General features: G+C 50.0%; 2 protein-coding genes across 2 annotated transcripts; both read right to left on the bottom strand.

Annotated features, from left to right (window-relative positions):
• Nucleotides 1-7,163: 7,163 nt before the first annotated feature.
• LOC119811381 (somatotropin) lies at nucleotides 7,164-14,628 on the bottom strand. The gene is made up of 7 exons (XM_042054858.1): nucleotides 14,526-14,628; nucleotides 10,762-11,021; nucleotides 8,765-8,860; nucleotides 8,227-8,562; nucleotides 7,909-8,025; nucleotides 7,579-7,740; nucleotides 7,164-7,364 (listed from the first exon to the last, which is right to left on the bottom strand). The coding sequence occupies exons 1-7, from the start codon at nucleotides 14,626-14,628 to the stop codon at nucleotides 7,164-7,166; spliced, it is 1,275 nt and encodes a 424-aa protein (XP_041910792.1).
• A 4,644-nt stretch (nucleotides 14,629-19,272) lies between these two features.
• Nucleotides 19,273-22,378, bottom strand: Cd79b (CD79b molecule). Its single transcript, XM_038328304.1, has 6 exons — nucleotides 22,258-22,378; nucleotides 21,524-21,574; nucleotides 20,456-20,761; nucleotides 20,145-20,263; nucleotides 19,820-19,861; nucleotides 19,273-19,718 (listed from the first exon to the last, which is right to left on the bottom strand). Exons 1-6 carry the CDS (start codon nucleotides 22,322-22,324, stop codon nucleotides 19,620-19,622), a joined length of 684 nt encoding a protein of 227 aa, XP_038184232.1. The 5' UTR covers nucleotides 22,325-22,378; the 3' UTR covers nucleotides 19,273-19,619.
• Nucleotides 22,379-25,745: the final 3,367 nt, after the last annotated feature.

Here is a 25,745-nt window from a genome sequence, read left to right as displayed (position 1 = left end):
GCTCGTCAGCATCAGTCGCATCTGCAAAGGCCACCCAGGAACCCGACGGCACATGAACCAAAAAGGGACGATGTCACTGGCTCCTAGTTCAGTTAAGAGGTTTAGCCTGCTGTGACTTCTCACTGCCACATGGTGCCACTGTTAGCAGATGGCCCTGTGGGTTAGCTTCCGTGGATCTCAAATGATCCTGCTGACTCCTGCCTAGCTTTCTTTTTTTTTTTTTAGATTTATTTATTTATACAGTAGCCTGCCTATAGGCCAGAAGAGGGCACCAGATCTCATTATAGGTGGTTGTGAGCCACCATGTGGTTGCTGGGAATTGAACTCAGGACCTCTGGAAGAGCAGTCAGTGCTCTTAAGCGCCGAGCCATCTCTCCAGCCCCTGCCTAGCTTTCTACGGTTATATTTCTCATAGGTTAGTGCCCGGGTCTCTCTTTCATAGTTAAGCCTTTTGTTTCTGTTTCTGAGACAGTGTCTCTCTATGTAACCCTGTCTGGCCTGGAGAAGTGGCTCAGCAGTTAAGAGCACTGACTGCTCATCCAGAGGTTCTGAGTTCAATTCCCAGCAACCATCTGTAATGAAATCTGGTGTACTCATCTGCGGCGAGCGAGCCCTGACCAGCAGGGAAAGATCACCACCGACACAGGATTCTTCTCTGATCACACTTTAATGAAGCGCTGCTTGGTTGAGGGAGAGCTGGAAGCAGGGGGCTCCGAGCCGGGCTGGGTGGCGGCTTATATAGAGGAGGACGGGGCGTGTCTACTGATTAGGTGACGTGGCAGAAAAGGATTGGTGGAAACCTGTTGCTAGGCAGATGTGGCGCGAAAAGTTCGCGCCACATACTTGTTTACTTTAGCCCTCGGCGCCATCTTGTAATGGCGAAATGTAAGTGCGGCCGCCACACTCATCTAGCCTGCAGGGTATATGCAGGTGGAACACTGTATGTATAATAAATAAATCTTTAAAAAAAAGACAAAGGCCGGGCGGTGGTGGCGCATGCCTTTAATCCCAGCACTCGGGAGGCAGAGGCAGGTGGGTCTCTGTGAGTTCGAGACCAGCCTGGTCTACAAGAGCTAGCTCCAGGACAGGCTCTAAAGCTGCAGAGAAACCCTGTCTCGAAAAACCAAAAAATAATAATAATAATAATAATAATAATAAAAAAATAAAAAAAGACAAAGGACAGAAGAAAATTCTGCTAGAACTCCAGTCCTTGGTAAAATCTCAGGCTTGGGACCAGGGGATCCCTGGAAAGTTTATATATGTCCAGTATCCTGATTAATTAACTGTTAACAAACCTGAGAAGAGGGGCACAGCTGAAGGATTTTCCCTGTTAGGCTGGCCTGTGAGCATGACTTGTTGTGTGTGTGGGGGAGATATTGTTTGATTATTAATGTAGAAAGGCCCATTCCACCACGGATGGTGCCATTTCCTGGGCAGGAGGTCCTAGGGTGCATAAGAAACTAGCAAACCAGCAGGCAGCATTGCTCCGTGGGTTCTCTGTGTGGGTTCCTGCCCTGGCTTCCCTCAGTAACAGGCTGAAACCCGTATGCTGACGGAATCCCCTTCCTCCCGAGTCACTTTTTGTCAGTTTTGTCACAGCAGCTGAATGAGACTAGAACACCCGGCCACTGAAAACTGTCCCGACTCTTTGGCTAAGGTCGTGTTAGATCCTGCCTTGTCCTGAGCTAGCTCTTAGCCAAGTTGGGTGGGGCACTCAGAGAAGGGAGTCTACATGGTTGTCAGTGACTTCTGTGGCACTTGTATTAACCCTGCAGGACAAGCTACGGAAGATATGGAAAGATTATGACCAGGCTAAATGGCTTCATACCTTAGGAAATGAGAATTCACCTGCCAGTACAGTCTGAAAGGCATTAATTACTCTTTTTACCCTGGTATTTACCTTGTTTTAAAAATATGTGGGTTTTTTTGTTTGTGTTTTTTGTTTGTTTGTTTATTTGTTTTGTTTTGTTTTTGAGAGTCTTCCTGTGTAGCCCAGGCTGGCCTCAAACTCACTATCCTACACCCTAGAATGATAGCCCAGCAAGGTTGCCAGCCATTTCAACTCCAGAGTCACCACCTCTGCACCTCTGGTCCTACCGGTAAGAAAGCCAGAGGTTTCTATTCTCAGCCTCAGCCACAGGAAGTCCTGGATGCTGGACCTCTGCCTTTTTCCAACCCTTGTGATTCAAGGATACGTTATGCTTTGGATTCTAAATTTCCCCTACAGGCCACATGTTTGAATGCTTGGTGCTCAGCTGGTGACACTGGTTTGGGAGGTTATAGAATCTTTGGGATGTAGTGGTGGGGTCTAGCTGGTAGACAGGTCACCAGCAACAGGCCTTGAAGATAAACCACCCTGAGTCCAGTCTACCATCAAGATATGAGAAACTGGCTGGAGAGATGGCTTGGCAGTTAAGATCACTGACTGCTTTTCCTGTGGTCCCAGGTTCAATTCTCAGCACCACATGGCAGCTCACGACTGTTTGTAACTCGAGTTCCAAGGGACCTGGCACCTTCACACAGGCAAGGGAGACACCAAGGAACATAAAATAAAAATAAATTTTAAAGGGTGGAAGGGAGGGGAGGGAAGGGGGAGGAGATGGAAATCTTTAATTAAAAAAAAAGAAAAAAAAAGAAAAAAGAAACGAAAAAAAATAAATTTTAAAAAACTTTCACCTCGCATGATGGCTCTCCCAGCTTTCACACTGCCCCTTGTGATGATGGACGTGGTGACGGTGACCCACGTGTTGTGACAGACGCTGTGTCTGTGAGCCAGACTAAACCTCTTCTTTGTTAAGTCGCCCCTGTTAGGTATTTTGTCACAAGGACCAGAAAAGCACCTGATATAGGGTGGAAATCCTGCCAGGGAAATGAGGTAGGCGCCAGATAACCCAGGGAAAGCGGTCGTCACCTGGCAACAAAAGGCTGATGCAGCAGCAGAGTTGCCGTAAAGCAGACAGACCATGATGTGGCTATACCGAGGAAAACAAGACCTTGCCAAAATTGACTGGGAACAAAAGTGTTTGCAACAGAACCTCCAAGCGGGGAGGGGGGGCGAATCCAAATGTCCCTGGAATGGTGGCAGGGATCACGGAGTTACTTGAGATAAACTTGTTGGATCCTTCCTAGTGTGAGCCTTGTCTATCTTTACTCCCACCACAGGAAGACTTTTCACTAGAAAAATGTTGCTTTTTTTTTTTTTCTTTTTTAGTTTTTTGAGACAGGGTCTCTCTGTGTAACTGCGTTGGCTGTCCTGGAACTCGTTTTGTAGACCAGGCTGGCGAGAGCCGAGATTAAAGGTGTGCACCACCATCACCCAGTTGCTTAAAATTTTTTAGCCCGGCGGTGGTGGCTCACGCCTTTAATCCCAGCACTCGGGAGGCAGAGGCAGGCGGATCTCTGAGTTCGAGGCCAGCCTGGTCTACAAGAGCTAGTTGCAGGACAGGCTCTAGAAACTACAGGGAAACCCTGTCTCAAAAAAAAAATTTTTTTTTAACTATGTGTGGTACTGCATGACAGTTGTTTTTTTTCTGTGTAGCCCTAGCTGTCCTGGTACTCCTTCTGTAGACCGGGCTGGCCTCTAACTGAGATTCACCTACGTCAGTCTCATGAGTACTGGGATTAGAGACATTTGCCACCCTGCCTGATGGTATTTTGTGTCTCAAAAGTGCTTAAGGCAAGAAGATCACAAGTTCAAGGCCAGCCTGGGCTATCTAGCATGCCCTTATTTAGAAAATAATGTTTGTTGTGTCAGGCATGGTAGCACCTGTCTGTGATCCCAGAACTTGAGAAGCTGAATGAAGCACAAAGATTTTGAGATCAGCCTGGGCTATTTAGCAAGACTGTCTCCTCCTGAAAAAAAAATGTGACAAGAAATACACAACATAAAACTTACTAGGCGGGGGGGGGGGGGGGGCTGGAGAGGTGGCTCAGTGGTTAAGAGCATTGTCTGCTCTTCCCAAGGTCCTGAGTTTAATTCCCAACAACCACATGGTGGCTCACAACCATCTGATGCCCTCTTCTGGCCTTCAGGCAAACACACAGACAGAATATTGTACACATAATAAATAAATAAATATTTTTAAAAAACTTACTAGGCGGCAGAGGTAGGCGGATCTCTGTGAGTTCGAAACTAGCCTGGTCTATAAGAGCTAGTTCTAGGACAGGCTCCAAAGCTACAGAGAAACCCTATCTCGAAAAAAACAAACAAAAACAAAAACAAAAACAAAACCCTTACATCTTCAGCTGGGCAGGCTGGCCTGCACCTTTATACCCAACACATGGGAGGCAGAGGCAGGTGGAGCTCTGAGTCTGAGGTCAGCCTGGTCTACAGAGTGAGTTCTAGGACAGCCAGGGCTACACAGAGAAACCCTGTTTCAAAAACCAACCAAACAACAAAACAACCAAAACCCCAACAACTTATATCTTCACCGTTTTAAGTGTTTGAGCATGCCCACACTGAACTGTCAGCACCAAAGCCAGTCGAGAGAACTCTTCGAGTTAGTGACAGCAGAAATGAATGAGCCAAATGTGGGCCTGCAGCACAGCTTTAATGGAGGCTTTTACTCCAGGGGGCGGGGCAGCCCTTCTCAGGTCGCCTGGAAGCAAAGGGGCCAGCGTTTTATCAGGTCCTCGGTGTGGGCTGAGGTGTGTCAGATCGTTTTCTACAGGAAGATATTTATTTCTTGTGGAATGTATGGGCCGACAGTTGTTTGACTTTGGTACTATCCTGGTTATAATTGTTTAACATTTGCTTTTTAAAAATTTTTATGTGGATGTAGAGTGTGTGTATATGTTTACCATGTCTACCATATGTGCCCAGGTAAACATAGAGGCCAGATGAAGGTGTTGGACCTCCTGTAGCTGGAGTTACAGGTTGTAAGCTACCCAGCATGCGCGTTGGAAATGGAACCCACGTCCCCTGGAAGAACAACAAGCAACTCTTAACCTCAGACATACCCAGACCCTCATCCTGTTTTTTTTTTTTGTTGTTGTTGTTTTGTTTTGTTTTGCTTTTTTTTTTCAAGACAGGGTTTCTATGTGTAGCCCTGGCTGTCCTGGAACTCGCTCTGTAGACCAGGCTGGCCTTCTGCCTCTGCCTTCCAATTGCTGGGACTAAAAGCACTACCACAGTCAGCCTCACCCTGCCTGGCTGTTCCCAGGGACCAGAGCAGGAGGGTTAGAGAAGACCTATCCAGTACTATTGAAGACTTGGAGAGTAGGAGGAAGACACAGACGCTACTCTCAGTGGGGAACGGCTTACAGCCAGGAGCTCATTTCCCTCCATCCCCATGTGGTCCTTGACCACCTCCTCACCATCCATCCCCAACATCTTTGCATGTTTCGCAACTGTTGCTCTGTGTCTATTAACTGACTCATCCCTGCTTCAATCAGAATAGTTTAATGGAATGATTTGTTGAGAGTCTTTCAGCTCAGAGAAGCCAAGGGTTAGCGTTGCCCCACTGTTCTGAGTCTGAAGAACAGTGAATTTGCACCTGAATTTGACACTAACAAGATCAAAGTCATCTATCTGAACGGCATTGGTGGCATGGTCAGAAAAAAAAAATTGGCAATGACAGAACAGCTGTGATTGGACGGTCGAAGAATCACAGTGGGCTTGCCTTCCAAAATAGAAAGGCCTGCCTTGGTCGCCTAAAATCTTTTCCATATATATTCCAATGTTTGAAAATTAAATTGCATGTATACGTCTGGATATCCTCACCTCAGAGGATTTCGGAGAGCTATTTCTCCATGGTAAAGGGTGACAAGGTCCGTTGAGCCCACGTTTAGCTGGGCCCACGGTTCTTCATCTTACACAGGTCCCCTTCCTCACAAGGAAGTGCTCCATAGTGCCAGTTGTTTGTCCCCGCCCAGCGAGCTTTCGTCTCTTCTGTGTTTCTCTCTCTGATACCGTGTGTGTGTGTGTGTGTGTGTGTGTGTGTGTGTGCATGTGTGTGCGGGTGTGTGTATGTGCGTGCGTGCGTGTGTGTGCGTGTGTGTGTTCTTGTGAGTGCAGTACATATGGCTGTGTGTGCTTACGCAGACAAGAGGACGACTTCAGCTGTCTCTCCTCAGGCACTGTGCACCTTGCTTTTTAAGACAGGGGCTCTCACTCACCTGGGATTCACAAAGTGAGCAGGGAGCTGCGTGTTTCTGCTCCCCGGTACTGCAGTTAACAGCCACATGCCATCACATTTGGGTTTTTGTTTTGTTTTGTTTTGTTTTTTGTTTTAATGTGGATTCTGGACATTGAACTCAGGTCCTCATGCTTACAAACCAAACACCAACCGAGCCGTCCCTCAGCCGCTACCTGGTGCCCACTGGAATTACTATGGCAATCTTCATCTTAGAATCTCATCCATCCCTTACCCTAATTCAGTATTCAGCCCTGCCGGTTCTGGTTGTTCCAAATCCATTTGTTTTGTTTTTGTTTAAGACAAAGTCTTGCTACATAGATTAAGCTAACCTATATCTCACTATGTAGACTAGGCTGGCCTCAAACTTATAACAGTCTTCCCACCTCAGCCTCTTAAATGCTGGGATTACAGCTGTGCCCCACCATGCCCAGCTTCCAAACTCATTCTTGAACTACCTCCATTTGCCAAGGGTAGTCGATACAGACGAAAACCTGTCTTAAAATTGACACACCACAGTAATTCTGTGATTTGACTCATGTTTTCTCTCTTGAGGACGTTTTCCTTTGGTGTCTCATTGTCTCATTTTCATTTCTTCCTAATCTCGGGGGCAGGGGGCTCGTTGGTCTTCCTGATTCTAGCTGGAGGAGAGAGGACCACCTCTGAGTACTTTATGGGGGTGACCTATGACCTTGCTGGCTTGCTGTCCAGAGAGCTGGGGTTTTGACTATGGACTGGGAGCAGACTCATGCAGTAGGGGAAGTTATGTGTTGACTCGATGTGGTCCAGGGAAAGTCAGGGCTGTTCTTCTGGCAGCCCACAGTACTCTTGCAGGTTGGCTTCTAGGACTCTGATAGCACCCCTCCATCCCATAATAGAAATACATCTAGCCAAACAATATGATGCATCTTAATTTTATTAGGATGACACATAGGGCTGGGCAGGTGCCAGGGTCAAGGGAGGCACTGGGGGAAATACAGAGGAGATGCTGCGGAGAGGCCGCGTAGACGCTGAGAAGACGCTGCACTGCTAGAAGGCACAGCTGCTTTCCACAAAGCGGCGGCACTTCATGACCCGCAGGTAGGTCTCAGCCTTGTGCAGGTCCTTCTTGAAGCAAGAGAGTAACCCATAGTTTTTGAGCAGGGCATCATCGCTGCGCATGTTGGTGTCAAACTTGTCATAGGTTTGCTTGAGGATCTGCCCAATGCGGGGGCTGCCATCTTCCAGCTCCTAGAGTGGGAAGGATGGGCAGGAGAGGCACAGGAGTCTCAAGAGCTGTGCCCTCCCCCAACTCCAGGACCTAGAGAAAGGCCTGGAAGCTTCATAAGAAGAAAGAAACGAATAAGAGGCCTTCCCAAGAGTAAACGGAGAAGAGCCGTGAGCCCCCAGCTATGCTCTGGGCAGAGGCAAAGGACAGTACAGCCCACCCCAGGGCCCTCTTCACCTGCATCAGCGCCTGTATGCCCTCTTCCAGGTCCTTCAGTTTCTCGTAGACGCGGTCTGAGGTGCCAAACATCAGGCTGTTGGTGAAGATCCTGCTGAGGAACTGCACAGGTCCCAGCCATGACTGGATGAGCAGCAGCGAGAAATGAAGCAATTCCATGTCCTAAGAAGAAAGGGCTGGGTGGAGTGTATTGCCTAGTGACCACTGCCTGGGACTTCAAGGTTACCCCAGCTTCAAGGAGAAGGGGAGGGGTCCCTGGCCTGGGGTACAGTTAGGGTTACTTGGCGGGAAGAGAGAATTTGTGCAGACAAAGCCTGAGTGGTCACTCACGGATCTCTGTTGGGCCTCCTCCTTGCCTGTGGGGGCTGGGATGGTCTCGGAGAAGCAGAAAGCAGCTTGGGCATTCTGAATGGAATAGCGCTGTCCCTCGGGGATGTAGGCACGCTCCTGGAGGAAGTGCAGTCACGGAGAGTGAGCCTGGAGACCCCTGTCATCGCTACCTTATGGAGGACCCACTCTGTGTCTGTTCATCTTGACATCATTGGCTTAAGATCCCTGACCTCTCCCTCAGTTTCCCCCTGTGACTTCCCATTGTCTGAGCCCCTTCTGCTGCCACAGTCAGGCAGGCACCATTGCTGGGGAACTTACAAACTCTTTGTAGGTGTCAGCAGCCAGTTGGTGCAGATGCTGGGCCCGGAGCACAGCATTGGCAAACAGACTGGACAAGGGCATGGCAGGAAACGCAGCAGCCTCCTGAGGCCAGAGCAGGCAGAGCAGGGTGAAGGTCAGGAGCCAGGAGGACCGAGACTCTAGAGAGAGATGGGAAAAGACTGAGAGAGATGGCCAATCTCTCCTAGTTCCCGTAGGGACCCGGAGTGTTTCCAACATGGGCAGAAGTTGGGCTGCACTCACGTTGGAAGCCTCAAATCCATTTCCAGGGCCCCGTGGTCCATACCACACCCAGCAGGATGCAAGGATGCTTACCTGCAGCCATTGCTATTCAGTGGTCTGTCCACAGGACCCTGAGCTGTTTGGGATCTGGGACTTGGTCCCTTGCATGCCCCTTTTATACCCTACTTGTTTTCCCCAATCCCAAGGCCCCTGCCTTTTCCCTATACATTTATTCATGGGCCGGGGCCACTGACAGCTTGTACTAATGGATAATTTAGAGGCTCCTCCCACTCACCATGTTCCCACTCCTCTCCTGCGGTCGTGTCCCCAAGCTTATCTTTCCATCACCACCTTTGTCAGGTTTGTGAGCATTGGTTATGCAAGCTCTCAGCTACAGAGACCACCCAACGTGTCCTTTGGAGAGCATTCTGAGTCCAGGGGCAGGATACTCGGGCAGAAATGCTGTTGTTTGTTCCCTGGGATGAAGGGGCAACAGAGACCTTCCAAAAGCGGCATTGTTCCCTTCGAAGTATCTTTTTACATTGTGTTTGTGTGTGAGTGTGTGTCCTGAAGTGTGTGTATGTAGGAATCAGAAGATAACTTGGGAACTGATGCTGTCTTTCCATCATGTGGGTCCCAGAGATTGAACTCAGGTAACTCAGGCTTGGCTGCAGGTGCCTTTACCTCCTGGACCATTTTCCTGGCCTTGTTTTGTCCTTTTCTTCTTGAATGTGTGGTTCCCTAAATCCACAACTACAAAAGCTACATGAGCTGGGTTTATAGAGATGACTTCCATGCTAAGAGAGCTTGCTGTTGTACCAGAGGACCTAAGTTTGGTCCCCAGCACCCACATCAAGAGACTCACAACAACGTGTAACTCCAGCTCTAGGGGATCTGATGCCCTCTTCTGGCCTCCACGAGCACACACGTGTGGCACAGGCTTATACACATACACACCAATAAAAATAAAATTAACCTTTAAAAAAGGAGAGGTGGGGGCCTGGAGAGATGGCTCAGAGGTTAAGTGCACTGACTGCTCTTCCAGAGGTCCTGAGTTCAATTCCCAGCAACCACATGTAATGTGGTTACAACCATCTGTAATGAGATCTGGTGCCCTCTTCTGGCACGCAAGCATACAGGGAAGGAATGTTATATACATAATAAATAAATAAATAAATAAATAAATCTTTTTTTTTTTTTTAAAAAAAAAGGAGAGGTGGTGGCACACGCCTTTAATCCCAGCACTCGGGAGGCAGAGGCAGGCAGATCTCTGTCAGTTCAAGCCAGCCTGGTCTACAGAGCGAGTTCCAGGACAACCAGAGCTATAGAGAAATCCTGTTTCAAAAAACCATAATAATCATAATCATAACAATTAATAAAGAAACGAAAAAACAAACAAATAAATAAAAATAAAGAGAGACAGAGATAGAATATGCCTGTTGGGAAGGGGGGGGGGTAACCTCTTCTCCCATCAAACACATAGGCTGGTGGAGGGCAGCTGGGTGTAGTGCTACCACTGACCACTAGAGGGTACCGACCACGCACATTGTCCTTCCATAAACCCAAAGGTGCCCCTTAGGTCTGTGGGGTGATGGACCTTGCTCCTTGGACCTGCCATAGAGCTTAACTCTTGTAACACAACCCTTGTAAACAGACATGGACTTCAAGTACTTCCCTATAGCCCTGAGGTCTCGGGGCAACTCAAAGTTCCGAAAGCCCTTCGGGGTTTTGAGTCTTCTGGCAGCCCTGGGAGTCGGGGTTTGCTACCCACTCACTACAGCACCCTCCCTGCTCCTTAGCATCTGTCAAGCCCTCATCAAGAGGCAAAGGACGTTTTCCATTTGGTCCCATGAAAGTTTTGGGCATGTGGTGTAACCGCCAAATCCACTTTTTCAGAGGGAGAGACGACTGAGTTTCGGAAAGAACAACCTTAAGAGCCGGTTCTGCTGAGGCAGCAGCTCCCCCGGCCTTGCAGTTCCTGTGTTCCATGTCTCAAGCTCCTTTATCCCTAGCGCCTGGGTGGGATCAGCCAGCTATTTTAGCTTCTGAATCCTTCTGAGCACTGGGACTCACCCCTGAGCGCAAGGGTGCCTTCGCTGCATTTCGTTTTCCTTGCCAATTCCCAGGTGAAAATGCCCCAGAAGCTTGGGGGCGGGCATACGGGAAAGCATGAAACAGGACAAAGCCAGGACCAAAGAAGGCTGGGCTGTGTCAGCATCCTTGCGTCTAAATCTCTTATCTTCGGATCTCAGGATGTTTACTGAATGCCCTTGGTCCAGCACGAAAACACACAAGCAAGCATATCTCTCCAGTAGCTGGCTGTCCTGTCAGCAACCAACATTGAAAAATCACATCCCTGGAGTCCGCAATGTGGATGCTGGGGCCGCTACACCTCTCCTTCCTGGGGACCAGAAGATACAGCCTCTTAACATCCTCCAGGCATTTTCCAACAACTACCCCTGATTCACCATTCTGAGGAGGCTGCCGGGACCTTAGGGGCTGCTCCAGGCAGGCCTGGGGAAGGCTGCAGGGGGTAACCGGAGAGACAGGCTCTAAGAAAGACACCAGAGGGAAAGGAAGGACACAATTTCCCCTCCTCCTTCCAACTCTCCCATAGAGGAGGAACTAGATGAGCAGTGGAGGATGGTCCTCAAGCCTTCTGCCTCCACTGCTGTCCTCCCCGGGGCATCCCTTGGAAGAGGGGGGTAATTGACATTTTCTCTTGTCATCTCAAAACTGAAGTGACCTCAGAATTGAGTTGCCCAGGGGACTTTGGGGACTCCTGGGGATACATCTTTATAGAATGTTAGTATGACGAGCTCTAGGCCCAGGAGGATGAGCTGAAGCCAAATGTGAGGTCGTATAGGGGTTTTGGTGATCTTTTCTCTAGTCTGGACCATCTTTTAGGACCTCTGGTGACAGAGACCAAAAACCAGAATTCACTGCGACTAGAAGCTAAGCTTTGACTCAACTTAGGGTTTATCTGATTCTTCTGGAAAGTTGCCCCATGTACCACTGAAACCCCAGAATCCTTCAGGGTCAGTGGCTGCCAAACAATGCCCTCTACAGGGCCTGTGGGGGAGATGCTGTGACTGGCATCTATGAGCCCAGCCTCCAGAAGATCAGTTCAAGATGACGTCTTTAAGAAACACCCATTTTCATTTCTATGAGTTCAAGGTCAGCCTGCTCTACAGAGCAGGTTCTAGTACAGCCAGGGCTACACAGAGAAACCCTGCCTCAAAATAAACAAACAAAACCAACCAAACCACAAAAACAAAGGAAATGCCCATTATTAGAGGCAGAGAGATGGCTTGGTCAATAAAGAGCTTGTTTCACAAGCATGAGGACCTGAGCCCAGATCCCAGCAGCCTTAATAAAGCATGTGCCTATAAGCCCAGGGCTGGAGGCTCAGGATCCCTAGGGCTGCTCTAGCTGGATCTCTGAGTTTCAGATTCAGTGAAAGTCCCTTTCACTAAAAACAAGGCAAAGGGGCCAGAGAGCTGGCTCAGAAACTCAGAGCAAATACTGCCCTTGCAGAGGGCCCAAGTTTGGTTCCTAACATCCACAAAGGCCTGCTCACAATTGCTTGTAACTATAGTTCCAGAGGACCCAATACCCTCCTCCAGTCCCCATGCTCCAGTCCCTTGAATTCATTTACACACACACACACACACACATACACACACACACACACATAATTTCAAAACAAAATATTAAAAGTAAAACAGGGCAGGCAGCTGCTTGAGAAACCGTCTGTTGTTGACTTCTGGCTTCTGCACACATTCATACACACGTGCGCATACTCATACACACACATGAACTGATACAGACATACACAAGAATACCCCTAATAGCGTGGAGTTCATGGATGTCTTTGTTTGGAAGCCTTTTGTGTTTCCAGACTGGACTGTCTCTGGGCTTTCCTATGTGTACCACAGAAAGTCACAGATCTTGTCTTGGTCCTAAAGTGTCCTCCTCTATGCTTGAGGTTCAATTCTATGGGTGGGGGCAGTCTTATTTTTCTCATCCTGGTTGTAGGGATGACCCCAGCAGGATTAGGGGTACCTCTGCACACTCTTCACTGGCAATTTGAAGCACACCCTTCCCACTGCTTGCTCTGTCCTCTTCCAGAGGTCAAAGTTGGTTATTACATTTGATGCAGCTTGCTCCTCTGCAGTATTCTTTTTTTTTTTTTTTTTGGTTTTTTGAGACAGGGTTTCCCTGCAGTTTGTAGAGCCTGTCCTGGAGCTAGCTCGTGTAGACCAGGCTGGCCTCGAACTTACAGAGATCCGCCTGCCTCTGCCTCCCGAGTGCTGGGATTAAAGGCATGTGCCACCACCGCCCGGCTGCAGTATTCTTTACATCAGGTTTAAATATAGACATGATATAAGTAGATACACATACATACATAAGAATATATATTATACACATTCTTGTTCAGGCTACCCTGGAACTCATTGTGTAACCCAGACTGGCCTCAAACTCATCACTTTCCTGAGTGCTGGTTTTTCAAGTGTACAACCTCCCCTAATCCAGTTGGTACATAGGTCTTAGCACTAACTTTATTGAGTCACAGTCTTTTTTTTAAAGATTTATTTATTTATTATGTATACAACATTCTGCCTCCATGTATGCCCGCACGCCAGAGGAGCGCCCTAGATCTCAGTACAGATGGTTGTGAGCCACCATGTGGTTGCTGGGAATTGAACTCAGGACCTCCGGAAGAGCAGCCAGTGCTCTTAACCTCTGAGCCATCTCTCCAGCCCCCATTAATTAATTAATTAATTATGTATACAATGTTCTGTCTGCATGCATGCCTGCCTGCCTGCCAGAAGAGGACACCAGATCTCATAGATGGTTGTGAGCCACCATGTGGTTGCTGGGAATTGAACCTGGATCCTCTGGGAGAGCAGCCAGTGAGTCACAGTCTTTAAACTCTAAAGTTTAAAGAGTGCTATTTGGGGATTCCCAAGGGCCTTTCCAGGGGAGGTGTGTTTCTGAAGACCCACCATGTGCCAGAAACTGTACTGGACAACAGAGCCTATGTGTCTCATTTGAGAGCTGAGGACACTGGAGTTTAGAGACAGACTGCCTGGGTCTTGCAGTTTCTAAGGGATGACTCTGTAGTCTTCCACCCACGGCACTGGCTGGCCTGCGCAGGACTTTCCTCCCCGTGTAGCAAGCCCTCACACAGATGTTCAGTGAAGGTGGGAGGAACCGAATGCAAAGGGATTGAGTGGGGCATCCACAGACGCTAAGAAAAGTTGTAGCAAAAAAACAACCCGATGTGGCCTGACTTAGTGAAGCAAATCATGTCATCCTTCATATTTGTATTGCACGTTTCAGTGTGCTTCGTACTTTCACTTCCTGTATCTTCTTGGACCCTGGAGCTCTCCCCACAATGTGGCAGAGGGTTCTGAGTAGAGGGAGGGCTGTAGAGGGCTGGGGGAAGGCTGGGCAGGCACCCCATCTACCAGTGGCGTATTGTTGATGCTGAGGGATAATCCATGGACATTTGTAACTGGACCTGCTAAGTAACCCCCAGGATACTCTCCAGGGACAGAGACATACTGAAAAAGACTGGGGTAGAGAGATACCTCAGTCAGACAGTGCCAGGCAAGCACAAGGACCTCCCTTAGGGTCCTCAGAACCTGTGTTTTAAAAAAAAGTCGGGTGAATGAATTACCCCTGTAATCCTAGTTCCGGGGTGACAGAGATCGGAGGGTCTATGGGAACGTGAGGATAGGGAGCCAATGTCTTTGTTGGTTCCGTCCGTTCCAGGCCAGCGAGAGACTCTGTTAGAAAAAAAAATATGAAGGTGGATGGTACCCTAGGAATAGCACTGTCCAAAGTTGTTCTCTGGCCTCCATAGGCACGCACACATGTGTACAGGTGTACTTATACACACATGGATACTCACATCCACATGCATACACACACGTCCATACACAAACACATACACAAAAGTCGAGAAGTCCGGGATGCTTCCTCTGAAGGGTGCTCTTGATAACTGCTCCCTCCTCCTGTCATCTTGTCCTATGGTTGTATGTGGTTACCTTGTACCATTGTCCCCGGAGCTTTGAGGTGGCTGGCATTCCTGCCCTCCTTTTTCTCATTCCCCACCCAGTCCTGCTTCTCTCGCTGAGACAGTAATCTCATTGTGTAGCCCAGGTTGGACCCAAACTCTGTCCTCTTGCCTCAGTCTCTGCGTGCTGGGACGGCAGGTGCCTGCCAGTTCCCTTACTCAGGTATTGAGCAAGTGCTGCCAATCCACCCCCCAAGGCAAACACTGAACCAGGAAGGTGGGCATACCTCGACGAACAAAGGACACCATCTTTTCTTTTTACTGGGGTGAAGACCAGCCACGCCATGGAGGGTGCGGACAAGCTGGTGCAGTCCTAGGTGAGGACCCAGAGGTCCCTGTTCACAGGGGCAAATGCTTGGGAAAAGAGAACCAAGGGAGAGGGTCAGAAGACCAAGGTGGGCTCAAAGGGCCAACTAGCTACAAATAGCAAGTAGACATGTCATGTCTAGAAGTCCCCTTTACTAAAACAATTCTTTCGTTTTTCTGTTATTGTTTTGGTTTTTTGAAACAGGTCTCATTGTATGGCCCAACCATCTGAACTTGTGCCAATCCTCTTGCCTCCAACTCTCAAGTCTTGGGAATATAGCTGTGAGCCACTGAGCCCGACTTCACAGCTGTTTTTAGATGAAAGGGACAGGCACACAAATGTACAGTAACATAGCCATGAAAAAATTAACTGAAAAAGTAGACAAGGCTTCACGTATGCACTGAGAAGTCTACACAAGCAGACCCACACTTGCTGAGTGTGACCCTAGTGGTGTCTGGCTTTCCGTCCAGCCTTGTGGACAGAGCTGGGTTGTGTGAACCCAAGAAAAAATGCTTTTTTAAAAAAGATGTTTTTACTTTTGTACTGGTTTGTCTGTTTGACAGGGTTTCACCTGCCACCCAGGCTGTCTTCGGATGCACACGCCTCAGTCCTCCTGTCTCAGCTTTCCAAGTGCGGGTGGGGGGGTGGTGGAAATGGGGTTACAGATGGAAGGCGCCACACCAGGGTAAGGTGTTTTTAAAAAACAGTCGTACTAGGATCAGTCAAAATGTTTTTAAACAAACTACTTTCTAACTGAACTCAGAATTTAATGCCTGTTAATCTTTGTTCTTTGCAGTCTGCTGCGTTTCCAAGAAAAGACTTCTGGGTTGGGGAAGCTACCTCCACTTGAAGGTCGATGCTTTCATTAGAATGCAGTACTGGGGGATGTCACAGAAGGGGAGGGGGGCAGCTCCAAGACTCAGGAAACATCCAGAAATCCCCTAGTTCTGAAGTGGTCTAAAGAGAGCAGACTGAATCTGGGAATTCCATAATGTTCCCAGGCGACTTTCAAGGCCCTGTCCTCACACGGGTGGCACAGCCTGCTAGGCAGTGTCTGGCAGTGAGAACTACCCGCTGTTCCCACCCAAAGAGAGGTGGCTTCTCAAACCTTGTTTTTCTCTCAAGTCTGATTCTGCTGGAAAAACACCCAAAGCCATGGGTCAGATGGCCCCAGCCCAGGCAGCACCTGCTTTGAGAGGGCCGGAAGTCAAGCTGAGCGGAGGAGGAACCACTCTGTGTTTAAACCAGGGCCCCCAAGGGACCTGGCTGGATTCCCCAAGTGGGCAATGGGGCATGTGCCCACCAAGGGCCTCTGGGCTGCATTCTGTAGTGGGGAAGCTGGTCCAGGCCCCGTTTAAAAGGGAGTGCTTCCGACCTTGTGATAAATAGGAAGAGAGACACTGTAAGGCACAGCTCTTTAAAACAGCTAATGGTGTCCTGTCCTGGGATTCCGTTCCCTGGTCCCTTCCTCTAGTGCCTTTCTCTTTCCCGTCAGTTTTATTGCTGCCCAGCCCCATGAAGGAGGCAGTGGTTAAGTGGGCGGAATTGATTTTTGGATACAAGACTTGGTTGTGAGTCTTGGCCACTTTTGCTGACCTTGCTGGGCTTTGAGTAAAGGAACTAAGACTACCCACTCACTCCCCTCCCCACCCCAGACACACAGAAGGGCTGGAGAGATGGCTCAATGGTTAAGAGCACTGACTGCTCTTCCAGAGGACCCAGGTTCAATTCCCAGCACCCACATAGTGATTCACAACTGTCTGACAATCCAGTTCTAAGGAACCTGATACTCTCCCCCCGAAAAACAACTAAGCCATGTAGATGAGGGGGGTGTTCCACAAAACTTTGAGAGCATCTTGAGAGATGTTCAGAGATGATTTATCTGTTGTGCTCAGGAGCCACTTTTGACTCTTGTTCTGTTTCTTGGCTTATACAAACTTGACATGTTTTAGAATTCATAGGATGATAAAAACTTCCCATGTTTATAAATAGAAAAGTAGACAAACTTAATTATTTTACGTGACTTTAAAAATACAAAATCAAACCGGGCATGGTGATGCACACCTTTAATCCCAGGACTCAGGAGTCAGAGGCAGGCCGATCTCTGTGAGTCCAAGGCCAGTTTTGATCAACGGAGCAAGTTCCAGACCAGCCAGGAATGTATCGTGAGACCTTGTCTCAAAAAACCAACCAGGGGGCTGGAGAGATGGCTCAGAGGTTAAGAGCATTGCCTGCTCTTCCAAAGGTCCTGAGTTCGATTCCCAGCAACCACATGGTGGCTCACAACCATCTCTAATGGGGTCTGGTGCCCTCTTCTGGCAGAGTGCAGGCATACACACAGACAGAATATTGTATACATCATAAATAAATAAATAAATATTTAAAAAAAAAAAAAAAAAAAAAAACCAACCAAACAAACACAGTTGGCTGGGGAGGTGCCTTGGGTAGCAAGTGCTGGCCGCATAAACACGAAGACTTTCATTCAATTTCTAGAACTCAAGCACAAAACTTTGGCATGATGGGGCATGCTTGTAATCTTAGCGCCGGGGAGGCAGGGATGGCAGCTGCTTGGGGCTGGAGACCAGCCAGGTTCGCCCAATCTATGAACTCCAGGTCAGTCAGAGACCCTGTCACACAAATTCATGAAGCATTCCACATTTTTTCGGATTGAGAAATATCCAGTATTCTGGCTAAGCTCTTCCTTCAATTTTTTTCAGACAGTTCTCAATATATCGCCAAGGCTGGCCTCGAACTCAGAGTTCTTCCTCTACCTGGGTAGCTGGGATGGGTAGGCGTGAGTCAGTCATCAGGCTTGTGCTGGATAGGATATATGATTGTCATGGTACAGAAAAAGCTACTGCAATCTTAGATGTTCCTTACACTCACGATTTTGACCTAGCTAGGTTTCTACCGCCCGTGTCACTTCTAGGTGTCCAGGGACTCACAGGACAGTCTGAGTGTGACACCATGAGAGACAGCAGACACTCCAAGTAGGACTCCTCTATCAAAACCAAGGAAGTCGCTGTCCTGTGAAGGTGTCTGCTCAAGGGGGTGCCTCCTGCCCAAATAATTATTTTTTCAACAAACAAAAAAAAAAAAAAATCAAGGCCCAGGGAGCCCCTGCTTCTGAAATGGGGGGGTAGTCTTTCAGTAAAGTCAAGGCCTCCCCCTGAACCAGGGAAGCCCCAGACAGGGGGAGATCCTACTTAGAGCAGTAGTTAAAGCTCCTTACTGACTGACTGCCTGGTCCCTGGTAGAGGTGGGGGACAGAATTAGCCCTAGTATGCAAAACAGCAGGAAAGCAAGGGCTTCAGCTCAGTGCCGGAGATGGCAGATGGCAAAACAAGCCAGTTCCCTCTGGCAGCCCAGACCCAGGAGGCTCAACAAGGCCCACCTCAACCAGCCTGGCCCACAGGTCAGGGTCACTTTGTGACAGGGATTCTGACCTGAAGCCCCAGGCATGTGTGCCTCACCCACCTGTCCCGCCCAGAATTCCTGTGGGAGCTGTTGTCTTTCCCACATCCTGGCAGTTGCCCAGGGTAAAGATTCACCTGCTTGAATCCGCAGCAGGGTCGGCAAGGATGTGTTAATAGAGCTTGGCAGGGAGACTTGGCTTACAGCTGAACTGCCCTCGGCTTCCCAGGTGCTTAAGGGGCTCCCCGTTACTCTCACAGCTGGTAGGTGAGGACCTGATCTGTAAGGCCTTAGAGACCGATGCAGGGGGCAGGGGTAAGGGTGCTTTCTTTCTCTGTGATACTGGGATCACCCTGACCAAAAGCCCTCAACAGTCACCATTCAAATTCCCTTTAGGAATCAATCTCTTTCATAAGACAGGGTTTCTCTGTGTAGCTCTAGCTATCCTGGAACTCAATCTCTAGACCAGGCTGACCTTGAACTCACAGAGATCCGCCTGCCTCTGTCTCCCTTGTTCTGGGATAAAGGCGTGCACCCCCACACCCCCACACCCCCAGCAGGAATCTCTCTCTCTCTCTCTCTCTCTCTCTCTCTCTCTCTCTCTCTCTCTCTCTCTCTTTCTCTTTCTCTCTCTCTCTCTCTGGTTCAACAGAGAGTAGCGTGACGGCAACCCTGCTCAGCAGAAGGGCAGGTTAGATTCTCTTCCTCCAGCACCTGTTTCGGGGTAGGGGTGTGACTGTGGACCCCAGCTGGGCCTTCAGAGAGAAGGGTGGGGAGACTAGGGTAGTCACTTCCCCCGACAGTTTCATAAGGCCATAGGTACCACGTTCAGATGCCAGCGTAGCTCCCAGAACCACGCCCACCCAGCCCTTTCCTAGAGATGGATGTCATGAAGGCCACTGTTGTCAGAACACTGTTTATTCCACGAGAGGATGGGCTGCAAGCTAAGTAGTCCTTAAGATGGTAGAAATAACATCCTCGCAGGCCCTTCTGGTACCAGTGGGGACCATAGTCCTTCCTGGGAGCTGCAGGAAGCTAGTCTGCTCTGAGTCCATGTGCAGGTTCCCACAAGTCTCTGTTTCCTGTCCCAAACATGAGGACAGATTCTGCATGGCGTTTAGGTCCAATCTATCCCCAGAGAACTCCGCACTCCACGTCACTACCCTATTGTCCTTCTACCCCAGGCCTTTCAGCAAGAGCTGGGGACCAGGGGCTAAAGAGAGAGGTGACATTGGTGGTCCAGCTTCAGATGCTGGCTGGGGATCCAGGAAGGAAAGGATGGGCTGTGAGCCAGGCAATTGGGAAGCAGTGAGGCCCAAGAGCTGGGCAGGATGAGGGTGGCTTTCATTCCTGGCCTGGGTGTTCGCCGACAGACCACTTTACCTCCCCTGTTCGAAGAGTCACTATGTCTTCGTAGGTGGCTGTCTGGTCAATGTTCAAGCCCTAGAAAGATGAATTGGAGCTCAGGTCTGGGCCATATTCTAACCGTGCCAAAAGAGGGGGACCACTGCAGCTCAGAGCTGCTAGGTGACACTGTCCCTTACCTCGTAAGTATGATCTTCCTCCATCCCTGCCTTGCTGTCATCCTGTGGGAGGGACGGGGAGGGTGGAAGAATATAGTTTTGAGTGTTAGGGTCCTTCATCCATGTACCCTGATGGGCCAGGGATGTGGGTCTGGGTGGGGGAGGGGAAGAAGGAGTCTCCAAGAACCAATGAGTGAATGAACAGTAAGCCAGTGGACAGGACTCGGGGTGGGGCCTTCCTGAGGGAGCAGCCACAGAGTCTGAGAAGATGGAGAACCTGCCTGCATCTTGTCTGCCCTGTGCCCACCTCCCAGCCTTCCCAAGGATCCCCAGTTCCTCTGGGCACCTTGTCTAGTAGCAAGAAGATGGGCACGATGATGAAGAGAATGATTAGGAGGGTCTGGATCATGATGATGCCATCTTTCAGGGTGTTCCGCCGCTTCAGCTGTTCCAAGGTGCTGAATCCTGGGGCAGCGGGCAGGGAGACAGGGCATACATAACGCTGGAACTGAAGGTTAACTATAGAGACTGTTTGGACCCCCTCAGGGTCAACCGCCCAGCAGCTATCCTGGGAATTCCAGGCCATGGCCACCTCCCCTGGTAGGCAGGGGTGTGGGTGTGGATGGCTATGTGAACACAAGTCTACCTGGCACACACCTAAGACTTTAAGTTCTGAGCCACAGCTCCAAGCATCCTCTGAGTCTCTACTGCATTGCTGCTTGCAGAAGTAGATACCATTGTCCTCAAACTGGATGTTTTGGATGGTGAGGACGTGGGTAGAGCCATTGTGGATCTTTGAGATGTGTCCCTCTTCTTCGAACAGCTCCTGGGGTGTCTCTTTCTCTTGCTTTCGGAACCAGGTCATGATGGTGGGGTAGTCTGAGTAACAGTAAAACCTCACCATGGAGCCCCGCTTTTTGGCTACATACCTCGGGTACAGCTTGATCTCGGAACAAGAGCTTCCTGCGGACATCAAGACAAGGTTCAAAATCTGGCTGATTGTCTTCCTGTTTGCCAACCTAGCCCACCGTGGAAGACACTAATCCAGTTTAGCCTGCTTCCCATGTCTGAAGCATTAGGTTTACGAGGCAGTGTGAAGGCAGAGGTGTGGGAAAGTAAGCCATGTTGAGAGGCCACACACCAAGCCTCTGTTCCACACCTCTTCCTGCTCAAACCTCTGTCCACTAGTCTTCCCTTAAGAAGGATTCTGGAACCTTCCCATTGCATTCATGTCCACTGTAACAGCCAGATCCCAGACCTCATCTGCAGAACAGGCTTCTTGGCTTCATTGGTTACTTCAGCTCTTTCCTCTGGGCTTTTCTACATTCACCCCAGATCCTGAAGGACTCCCCACTGTCTCCAGGGTGATAAAGGTTGAATCCTTAGCCTGTCACCCGAGACCCTTCTCCCATTACCCTCTTGACCCTTCTCATGGACTCACGCTTCTCAGTGTCTAGGCCTGCGGGGTTTGTGGGGTCTCAACCACACAGACACAGGCCTGAGGCCTATAGAATCCTAGCTTGCTGTCACTCTCTTATCTCTAAGCCAGGTTTAGTTCTGACCCTCAGTGGCCAGGACTGGCGCGTACTAGCCTGATGAGGGGTGACAGCCATCCAGAAATGGGGCCTCCGTGAGAGGCCTTACAGAGGTGTAGGTATGGGGAGCTCCAGGCCAAAGATATGGGACCATAGTGGTTAATGTGAAGTCATGGTTGAGGCAACTAACCTTGGAGATTCTGTGACAGGTCACTGTTTGTCACGGCTGGTACCGGCTCACCTGGAGGGTGAGAGGAAGTGGGCAGGGCTAGGTCAGGCCTCTCTACCCTCAGTTGATTGCCCCACCCTTACCCCCTCCACGTTCCCAGAGCCACTTCCTCCTTCCAGAACTACAGCTTCAAGCCCCTTAGTTCTCCCTGTCCCCATACAAGAAAGGCAGAAGTAAGGTAGGGTCCTAGGAGCCCCACTACCAGCTCCCTTCTGCTTTTGCCCCTCAGGCTGGCCTAGAGCTTCTGCAGATAAAGAGAAGAAAGCCACACAGGGAGGGCTTGGCCAGTCTTTCAAAGGGAGGACCATTCCTGGAACATGCTATCTTCCAGGTTATGGAACCAGCCTTTCCCATGCCATGCCCCCAGGACTTAGCTGGGAACCACATGCTGTCCCTCTTCCTCCTGGGCCCGGCTGGCTCCTCCAGGTCGTAACTGCCAACGAGATTAGCCCCTTGCACCCAGTTCAACCTGAAACCCTCCAGACTGGAGAGGAGCTGGGCCCTCAGGCCCCGAGCCTCCCATTAAGACCCACGAGCTGGGGGCATAGGACAGTCAGAGCGAGGCAGACAAGAAGCAGAAAGCAAAAGGCAGGAGGTTGAGCAAGCAAGAAACTCAGTGCTGAGCTGAGACACGGAACGAACCGAGAGGCCCATCTCAAAGCCAGCAGGCCTGTTGTCTGTCGCATATGCCGTACCTGAAAAAAGCAGCAGCAGGAACAACAGCCAATGGCAGGGCATGGAAGACGGCACCAGTGTGGCCATGGTCAGCGCTCTGTCTCTGAGTCCAGGCCGGTAACCACTTAGGAGGTTTTTGGGAGAAACATGTAACTGTATGTCAGCCTGGGCTGCAGCCTGCCTACTCTCCACCTCTTCCCCATTAGGCCCCTTCCTGCCATGCAAATTGAGACCCAGGGGAGGTACCATTCCTCTAGGGACCCTAAGGGAGGGAGGCCCCATCAGCTGGCCTGCTGGGACTTGAAAGTGGCCCTGCCTGGACAACACAACTTGGGGTTCTGAGAAACAGTAGAAACCCTGGGAGGGGAAGGGTGCTCCTGAATCTTCTAGGGATAGCCTGTGTTTCTTTTTCTCTCTTACCCCACTGAAAGGGGGTTGGGTGTTGGTCATCTCCTGGGCCCGCTACCTCTACTGTGGTTGCCTTGCTCAGGAAGGGGAGAGCTTGGTGTATTTAACTAAACACCTCTATATCAATCCTCTATATCAGTGGTTCTCACATATTTATATGTGCTGCTATTACATAACAGTAATTTTGCTACCAAGAGGTAGCATCAGAAGTAGGTTTTTCAATGCTTGGGACCCACAGGTTGAGAACTGCCGCTTAAATGCATCTGACCTTGCGCCCTTTGCCCTGGACAACCTTTATCCTGTGGGAAGAGGCACACTGAGGAAGGACAGTGCAGGGGACAGACTCATGCCAGGCTTCTGGAGAGGTCCAGAGTAGAGCCTAGGGTACCAGAAGCCGTGTCAAACCAAGTTGACTATGGGAAGGGAGCCACAGAGGTTCTTGTGCAAAAGTCTGTCAACCCGTAGGGAAGGGTACAGCCTAGGGCCTCGGCAGTACCCTCCTCTCCTTGTATATGACTATGCTGTGGGTTGCCAAAGGGGCTGGACTTAAGCAGAAACCACTCAGGGAAAACCCGTCACTTAACCATCACGGTGGAGGGAGCTTTTCCAGGGAATTCTGTGGATACTGAGGTCACTGAAGGGTTGTATATAACTCTGGGGGTGCAGAATGGGGGATGAGGCTGAGGTGGGCGAACCCTCTGGTTCCGTAGGCTCTCTGGTTCTGTTGTGACAGCTAGCAAGACCACAGGGCCCACAGCAGTCAGGAGCTCATTTGAGTTTAGCTTTGGGTCCTGGCCTCAGGGTCTGTGCAACCTTTAGCAGCCCCGTCCCCTTGGAGCCTTGTGTCTCCTCCCAGCGGTTTCTTTTTCTGTCTTGTCTCCTGATCCCAGCCAAGACAGACAGATGCTAAATCTCTGGCAGCCGTTTTATGTCTCGCTGTCCCCACAGCCCACAAGCAGCCTGTGTGGCTGGTCCGATTGCTTACATTTGGAGAATAGCTACCCCTTTCTTCCTGCAGCAGGGTTGGAAGGTGGCAGCGGGGGAGAGAGGTGTCTGGGCACTCCTACCTCAGTTCTGAGCCTGTACCTCACTTGACAGGGTAAGGGTCAGCTAATGACGGAGTATAGTAGGCCAGGGTCCTGAGTTATGGAAACTGGGGGTAAGAGGGTTAAATTTTTGTCTGAGAAACAATTCATTCTGGGCAGCCCCGCATGTTTTCGATTCTTTCCAGATGTTCCCAATGGAAAAAAAATAATTCTCTGAAAAGGTGTCAGATGTTCAGCTCACAGAAGAAACGGCACTAGAAAAAGAATGTCGCCTGAGGTCAGCATGGGGCTCATGGGCCCTCCCCTGGCAGTGAGTCAAAGTCCAGGGTCTCACTTCTTAGTAGACTTAACCTTGAGGTTCTAGTGATAGAATCCTTGTTTGGCTTTGGAGCTAGTGAGCCTCAAAGTTGGGAGGTTAATAGAAAAGTATTCAGGGGTCACATATGTGTCGTCTGAGCTGTGCAGGGGTAGTGATTGCTTGGGAGGTGACCCTGAGGCTCAGGTGTATGGGGGGACGCAAGGGGTTAGCAGCGGTTGTTTGACATCAGCCCTGTGGGAGGGATGTAGATGAGCCCTTTGGACTTCATTCCCATTCATGCCAGGCAGGGAGGCAATGGGGGCCCCACCGCTGTAGGGCTATTTGTCACAGTGGGGCCATGTTGTTCCCTTGCTAGTGACCGCATCATTAAGCCTTGTCCAGGGCTTGTGACGCCCATGCCTTCCCAGAACAGGAGGCCTTGCAATCCCCCTGCCCCCCGCCTCTGCCCTGGGCTGTCCTAGCTACACATCCCAACATCTGGCAACCTCTCTCCTCCCCCTTTCCAGGAAAACAGCATCAAAACAAGTCATGGAAGACGGGAGAGGAAGAAGGTGCTTGGGCATATGGGAAGAAGTCAAGGACTCCAGGATGGGAGAGGTTAGGAACTGGGTTGGAGGAGGAAGAGCTCAAACCTCTCCCACTCTTGCCTCAGTATCCTGAACCAGCAGATCTTAGTTACCGGGAGGAGGGGCTGGTGAAGAAGTCAGGTTCATCACTAGGCATGCTAGCCAAAGTCCCTCACCTAGGAGCACTTAAAAAAATGCTTCTGGGCAATTGTGACAGTCTCTGCAGGTGCCCTCGGCCCACAGAGGCTCTGGATAAGATGGATCATGGCCCATGAAACAGTTTCCCAGCCTGATCTACCAGCTGCACCCAGGGAGACAGCACCCAGTCCTAACTAACCTCTGAGAGACCAAGCCTTCTCATCTGCATGAAATAGAAGCAATCCTAGTAGCCCGTTCTCTATAAGATGGCCGCGCCCACCTTGGCTGTGCCTCGGCTGTGGGCGAGCGTGTGTGCGCACTCCACCAAGAGTGAAGTGGAGAGGGAGAATTTTGAGACATAAGCTTCTGCTATCTACACTCCCTGCTTGACGTTTTTCCTTTCTTCTTCTCCCAGAGATCCAGGAAAGAAGGGCTGGGGGACCCTGCAATCCTTCTATCCTCGGGGCTGGGGAGACCTGAATAAGCTTTGGAGAAATAAGCGAGACCTCTTCCCCAGGGGAAAAGGCACAGGAAAAAGGCACAGAAACCCCATGGACTGGGTGAAGCCAAGCTCAAGAGAGCTCGTACTTAAAGTCAAAGATTGCTGTAGAAAATAGACTCCCATGTAATACACCCCACCATGGGCGCATGGGCTGAACTTGTTTTGCAAGAAATGGTCCATGTGGCCTGGGCTCTGGTGGGAAACAGGGGCAGTCCTGAGAAGATAGCCTCTCAGAGCAGGAGTGACAACCATGAACCCTACAAATGCCTTGAGGTCTAGATGAGGGGACAGGGAAGTTAAAAGGGATTCTGGAGAGGGGTTATAGACGCAGGGCCCCAACACATATTTGGGGGTGGGCTGGCTGTTAGAAAAAAAGGAGCATGAAGACAAGGCTGAGCTTCCCTTCCTGTCCCGGCTCCCAAAGGCTCTGGCATCGCCCAGCTTGGTGCAGTTGCTGGCTTACCCTTCTTCTTGCTTCCCTCAGCCCTCGCCTGCACGGAGGTGCAGAAGGAGACCACGTCCCAGAGGC

Source organism: Arvicola amphibius, chromosome 4, assembly GCF_903992535.2.
Source record: "Arvicola amphibius chromosome 4, mArvAmp1.2, whole genome shotgun sequence".
Lineage (NCBI taxonomy): Eukaryota > Metazoa > Chordata > Mammalia > Rodentia > Cricetidae > Arvicola > Arvicola amphibius.
The sequence above is the reverse complement of the archived record's forward strand: the minus strand, read 5'-3'. Positions and strand labels throughout refer to the sequence as shown.

Excerpts from the sequence above, each read along its gene's own strand:
- LOC119811381 (XM_042054858.1), bottom strand. The coding sequence starts at position 14,628 with ATGAGATTACTGTCTCAGCGAGAGAAGCAGGACTGGGTGGGGAATGAG. Across the intron at positions 8,861-10,761 it reads CTGGAGAGATATGCTTGCTT|CTGAGAGCTTGCATAACCAA; the intron begins GTGTGTTTTCGT and ends TGGTCTCTGTAG. Across the intron at positions 8,563-8,764 it reads AGGAGAGGAGTGGGAACATG|GTAAGCATCCTTGCATCCTG; the intron begins GTGAGTGGGAGG and ends CAATGGCTGCAG.
- Cd79b (XM_038328304.1), bottom strand. The coding sequence starts at position 22,324 with ATGGCCACACTGGTGCCGTCTTCCATGCCCTGCCATTGGCTGTTGTTC. Across the intron at positions 20,762-21,523 it reads CCTGTCACAGAATCTCCAAG|GAAGCTCTTGTTCCGAGATC; the intron begins GTTAGTTGCCTC and ends TGATGTCCGCAG. Across the intron at positions 19,862-20,144 it reads TCTTCTTGCTACTAGACAAG|GATGACAGCAAGGCAGGGAT; the intron begins GTGCCCAGAGGA and ends TCCCTCCCACAG.